This window comes from Xyrauchen texanus, chromosome 48, assembly GCF_025860055.1.
Source record: "Xyrauchen texanus isolate HMW12.3.18 chromosome 48, RBS_HiC_50CHRs, whole genome shotgun sequence".
In the NCBI taxonomy this organism is placed as follows: Eukaryota; Metazoa; Chordata; class Actinopteri; order Cypriniformes; family Catostomidae; genus Xyrauchen; species Xyrauchen texanus.
In genome coordinates, this window is record NC_068323.1 from 20,158,617 (window position 1) to 20,164,888 (window position 6,272).

The 6,272-nt window shown below is 37.9% G+C and overlaps 1 protein-coding gene across 1 annotated transcript; it reads right to left on the reverse strand.

The window, feature by feature from the left end:
- Positions 1-1,523: 1,523 nt before the first annotated feature.
- LOC127639387 (U6 snRNA-associated Sm-like protein LSm3) lies at positions 1,524-6,060 on the reverse strand. Its single transcript, XM_052121368.1, has 4 exons — positions 5,969-6,060; positions 5,640-5,750; positions 5,318-5,413; positions 1,524-2,315 (listed from the first exon to the last, which is right to left on the reverse strand). The coding sequence occupies exons 1-4, from the start codon at positions 5,987-5,989 to the stop codon at positions 2,235-2,237; spliced, it is 309 nt and encodes a 102-aa protein (XP_051977328.1). The 5' UTR covers positions 5,990-6,060; the 3' UTR covers positions 1,524-2,234.
- Between the last annotated feature and the right edge of the window lie 212 nt (positions 6,061-6,272).

A 6,272-nucleotide genomic window follows, 5' to 3' on the forward strand; every position in this document is an offset into this window, starting at 1 on the left:
ATTGCTGTGACTGGGGTAATGAATGGTCATTCTGAATTGTTAAATCTAAGCTACAAGGAAGAAAGAATTTTCATGAATTGTGTTTGTTGTTACATATGTTACGGTCTTAAACTTACAGCTATAAAAAAAAAAGGCGGTAATGTAAGGCTGTAGCTCCGCCCTCACTTCCGCCAGGAGACAGTAGCCCTGAAACTGCTGGTTGGATACATCGTACGGCCATTGAGATGAATGGGAATGCTTCCGTATAGCACTTTCTAGGGTTGAATATGTGAATTCTGACCCTTTACTGACTAATTAAGCTGTTTTCAGTTCAGAGAATAAATAGGCTATACCAGACCTGAATTATTCCGGGGACATTACAAAAAAATATTTTTTTTGGAAACAAACAAATCAATAAAGTTTTAGAGGCACACTCTAAACACTCACAAACTCTTTTTTCTGGATTGCTAAACTTTTAAATAGAATGAATAGAAACCCCCACCTGCATAATCTTTCATTCTTGTTGAATTGTTTGAGATTCATTTAAAATAATAAACAGGGAGACCTCATGGATTGAATTTTGTATTGGCTCCTCTGCTGGTCTTAGCTGAGTATTGCAAAAGCACGAAAAATACGTTCTTTGAATTTAGCCTTATGCGATTTGCTAACATTTCATGTAGCATAATGAAATAATGAAAGGGTTCAGTACAAGTTAAGTTCAATCGACAGCATTTGTGGCATAATGTTGATTACCACAAAAAAAATATTTCAGCTCGTCCCTCTTCTTTAAAAAACAAAAACATTATCGAGGATCCAGTGAGGCACTTACAATGAAAGTGAATGGGGACAATTTTTTGAGGATTTAAAAGGCAGAACTATGACTAATACATTTACAAAAGTCCTTACATTCATACTTCTGTTAAAACACTTGTATTATCTGCACTGTAAAGTTGTTTAACATTTTTACAGTCATTTTAGTGATTCAACATTTCATCGTCATGGCAACAAATTTTTTAAATGTAATATATCTTTACACAGAAAAGGTTAGAAAGTGATTATCACACTAAAATCATGTTAACACGTTGACAATTTGAAATTGTACTCATTCACTTCATCCATTTTAAGTGACTCACTTATTTTATATTTTTGTTTTTTAAAAGAAAAGGAGGGACCAGGCAAAATACATTTTTATGGTAGCCTAATCCAAATTTTGCCACAAATTCTGACAATTGAGCTCAACTTGTACTGAACCCGGAAGGTTCCTTTAAGATTAATTTCTCCCTCTCCTATTGACCAATCAATTTCTTTGACTTTTCCAGATATTTGTCATTACTGGGTAAGAATAAAAACATTTTACTCACAAAGACAATTTCTAGAGATGATGAAATAAGTTAGAGCTGGGTAACCAGAAGAATGTTATTCCCTATAGGAATCACTTATTACTTTTTTTTTTAATAAAGTTACATTCCTATTATTTTTCTAGACATGAAAATAAGTTTTAAACCCTCTCTCATAAAAATACACTTGATTTTGTATTCTTGTTAATATAGGGTTTATTGTAGAGGACAGTCAATGCAAACTCTTACCAAGCATAAATGCTGTAAAAGCTTCCTGAGTCTCATGGGTCTCAGTTTCAACAGCTTTTCTCCCCCAATTTCTTAAAGGTGCACTCTGCAATTTCTTCCTCATTTAAAAAAGTTTTGCTCCTAAATAAATGAACAGTAATTTTGAAACATGTGTATAAAATCACAAGACTCTAGTCATATCCGTAACATTATAAATGCTGTGTAAATCTACATGAAGAGGGTCCCCCAGCGTAACATAACACAAAGCATTATGCAATAAATTTACACTCAATATTTAAAAAATGTATAATATAAAAGAATGTGCGAGATTTACGCTGATAAGGTGGAAACGCGTCATCAGTCTGTGAAAATGGTCTATTGTGAATAATGTCAGCCATCGCAGCTGATACAATGCTTTGTAGAAAACACATTTTTGCATGACAGATCATAACAAGGTTTATTAGGCTACATTTGAGAAAATATCTGTATTTTGAAAAAGATCAAACAAAGTATTTTAATGAGAGCCAAAAGTTCCAACTGAACTGATATATACAACAACATTTAAAAAAAAAAAAAAACAGATTTACAACTCTGTGGTTCAAAACAAAACGAGTTGTCCACTTAAGTCCATTCACTGAATTTAGAGTCCAAAACAAAATGTTTAGGTAAGCTGTGCACTGCCCAAGTAACTTATCCAACCCTCAGTGGCGGGGCAACTAACACAACTCCGTCCCCTCGAACAAACAGCATGGGAATGTTGCGCTTTGTGGACTGCAAAAACAAAAGTAACACAGAGATGTTGTACATGTCAAGACAGTATTTACAGGTTCAAACCAGAACTGGATCTCTGACGCAACGTTAAACTGCCAGCAGGAGGTGAAGCCAACGGAAGCGGCCATCTTTGTATGCCCAAACTGTCATACAGCGTCAGTGACTGACAAGCGAAAACTCCCTTTCACCATCTCTGACCTGCGGATACAACAGTTGCATTTCGCCCTCTAGTGACAATCATGTTTTATTTTGAATTTGCTCGTTATGGATAATATTCTTTATGAGGTAGAAGATATACGCAGATCGCGATGTCAGAGCATTCACCTGCATTAATGTTCAGTCTATCAGTGCAGCAAAACAAACACCAAAGGAAGCGGCAAAACTGTCCACAAGTTGTAGTGTAAATAGGAAAAGCGGCAATATCTGCTTGTTTAGGGTGACAATACGTCCTTACACCCGATAGAGAGGTCAGCCCAGGATTTCTAAATCACCTTAAATTTGCCAGTTTTCATATTGAAGCGCTCGCTGTTGTCATTCATGGATACATATAAAAAATGACATGTCGTTTGCCATTTAAACCAAGCGTAGCAGTTACATTTAAACCATGTGTAGGACGTTTGTGTACATGCAGATTTCATATATATACAATCAGTGATTGAATGACTAATGCGATGATTACCAATTAAGTCAATAAGGACATTGGAATGTTTGGGGATAGCAATATGGTGGAGCAGTGGCTTCACAGTTATGACGTCATGAGCAATCCAGTTCTACATAGATAATCCACAGTTTTCCTGAGCGGCGCTATGATGATTCCAATCGACTGTTTTGTATTTCTGGTTTCGAGACAAAGTAGAAACTGCCAAAATGAGTGATCCAGAGAAGAACAAGAACCATTTTAAGTGTTACTTGGTGTAAAAATGAATTTAAGGCTCAACTTGTGCAGTTGTTGGCAGTCATAACTATAATTAATGGTATCAATGTAACTTATCTCTGATCATCACTTCATGTCATCTACACACAGGTGAGGCAAGTCTATAAAAAATAGTATCTGCATGTTTTTTTGACCATTTTTACAAATGTAATACCTTAATGACCGATGCGAGTGAAAACACTGAAAACATTTGAATCCTGGAACACTTCCGCATTCAGGAAAAAGGTGGATATTATATATCAGTGGTTCAAACCCTAAAAACATTTACATTACAGATCACAGATTAAAGACAAGGTCATCACAACTTCGAAAATGTAGCTTTAACATTCATACCTAGTTTAAACGATTAGGACTTGGTCGTCTGATTAGTAAGCACAGTGCGAGATGTTTGCATGTAAATGTACTCATTGAATTGTATAACAAAATATGTATAGGAATGGCTATATTAATATCAGCTGGATGCTTATTAAAGGGTAACTAAACCCTAAACCAACTTTTTTTAGTTAATGATCTGTAAGAATGGGGCTTTATTAGTACTGGTCATTGATTCAAGTAATTTTTTTGACATTTGTGTATAAAGTGTTTTAATTCTACAATATATGGTGTAAAAACGTCTGAGTGCTGCCCTCTTCAGGTTGAACGGTGGCTACTGCAGTTGAATTTTCCTATCGGCTGTTTGCGGTACTTCGTGACGTAAGCGGTGACAGCTGACGTAAGCAGGTTCCAGCTCACCACGCCCTTGGTACGAGCTACCACGCCCATGGCAGTATAAAAACCATTTCGTTTCGTCAAAACCACTGTAGCGAGTCAGGAGTTGGAATTGCGAGTATTAAAACGATCAGGATAGAGTATTTTAGCATCTATTTAGCATAGCATTTATATAGTTATTTAGATTATTTTGTGTAGCCTAGGTAGTTAATTAGCATATTTGTTAGTGTAGTATTGTTAGAAGCATAGTTAGTTGGTAGCATAGTATTGCGTCAGTTAGGATAGCTTCAAGTTAGCGTAGATTATCTGTATTTAGTACAGTGGTCAGGATGGTACGTAGGTGTAATGTTGCTGGTTGCAACAGCACTGCTGGACTGTATTGCTTTCCATATAGACTTGGAAATTAGGCACTAGGGGTTGCACGTCCTTGTTCTGGAAGACCGCGAGTTCCCGCCTAGAGCTGTAGGAGTGTGCAAACTGCATTTTACGCGGGATTGCTTCTCCAACGCAATGGAGGTGGAAATGGGCTTCTCCAAACAGCTCGCACTGAAAAGCGACGCAGTGCCAAACGCTGCTCCTCCTGCATGGACTCCACCACCTCAGCGGCGTCTTGAGGTGAGTGATCATATATATTTGAATCACAATTTATGGTTAGGCTAAAGTTAATCCTCTGGGGCCGACAAACGCGCGTTCGCGTTGCGGGAGTGTTAAACGTATTGCACCCTTATACATTGTATTACGGTATTGACTGTATAGTTTTATTTGGAGGTATATGGTTTTGTACATGATGACGTTACGCTTTACGTCACATTCTTCTAAGTTGAGAGAACAGCTAACTGATGTTATGTTCAAGTGAAGCTTGCTAAATAAAAATCCTGCTAAAAGGATAAACATCACTGAACAGCGTTTCGTTTGTTTTTCCTGCACGCGAGTGAAGGTGAATGCGCACTCGGATGCTCAACAGGGAGTTAAAACCGCAGTTTGAGCCAGCGGCTCGAATTGATATGGCTCCGGCCCTGTGTCCACAGACAATTCACCCTCCTCCACTTCAGGTGAAGGTGGGGGAGAAAGGTCCTCGACTTCAAAAGACCGCTCCGTGGCAAAGCTACTTGCGTCACTCCAGTCACTCTCCATTTTAGAGTCTGACAGCAGCTGTCAATTAATCTGTCACTACGGGTCTCAGGTGCCCCCCCCGCTCGCTCACCCCCGCCCTCGGTTCATCCCCTCTATCCCCGCTGGGGTCTGCCCACTTTTCGAGCATTTTTCAAATATTGCTAGTGGGTGGAGTCAGACTCTGAGCAGGGGTTTAGTTACCCTTTAACCAACAGATTAACGTGACAAACGAACAACTGCAAATTACCTTGTAAATCTCCTCATATGTCTCCTCATCGATTTCTACAGTCGTCACAGTCTCTTCAACATCTCCGAGGATCATGTTTAAGTGCTGGTCATATGCCTGCATAAACAAAATAAGTTTAATATTAATAAACACAAGGTATCTTGGCACCCCTTCTCAAAACCTTAGTTTCTGAGATTTTGGCCCTGTGACAACTAGCCCCGGTCTCCGCTACATCATAAAGGCTAAAAAAAAAACTTATTATTGACACTGTTAATAAATAACTGATCCAAGAATACTATGAATTTTCATTATTAAGCAATAATAATGTCAGCATCGAACTCACATGCAGTCTGCCGCGCAGTTCTCTATCATTCCTCATCTTCACATAGATTCTCTCATCCAAACTCAAGCGGATGAGATCCAGAGGCTCTTCCACGGTGTTGGTGGCCTGTGGCTGTAAATAAAAATGTATTAATATGTATTAGTATATTACAAATCCACATTCTAATGCACATTTGCTGACTATAAGCGCTATCCCGCATCCATAGAAGTGTGCAACTTCACATTATGAAATATGTGTTCAAAGAGATTAAATTGATAATGCAGAAGCATTTCAGCCGATACGATTTGAAAATTTTGCACAGACATCTTTAAAAAAAATGAATGGCAAACCTGTTCAGCGTCGTCCGCCATGTTTCAAAGTTACCCAGAATGCAATTCTTCGTTTACCAGCAAATCAGTGAGCGGCAAAAGCGTGCGTTTCCTGTGATGTATATGTTTATTCCTACAGGGGGCAGCTTAGGAAAAAAATAGCAAAAAGACTGCTTAATTTCATTGATGCCTTAAAATTAAACGAAGCCCCTTAACCATTGCCTCTTTTTATTTATTTATATTTATAACTAAGCAATATATTAATAATAAAAAAAATAAAATAAAAAAAATAGGAATCCTCCATTGATCTGCATTCAAATCTCAA

Bases quoted from the DNA above. Each gene is read 5' to 3' on its own strand.
- LOC127639387 (XM_052121368.1), bottom strand. From the start codon at position 5,989: ATGGCGGACGACGCTGAACAG. The intron at 5,751-5,968 runs GTTTGCCATTCA...TTTTATTTACAG, and splicing joins TGGCGGACGACGCTGAACAG to CCACAGGCCACCAACACCGT. The intron at 5,414-5,639 runs GTGAGTTCGATG...TTGTTTATGCAG, and splicing joins AACTGCGCGGCAGACTGCAT to GCATATGACCAGCACTTAAA.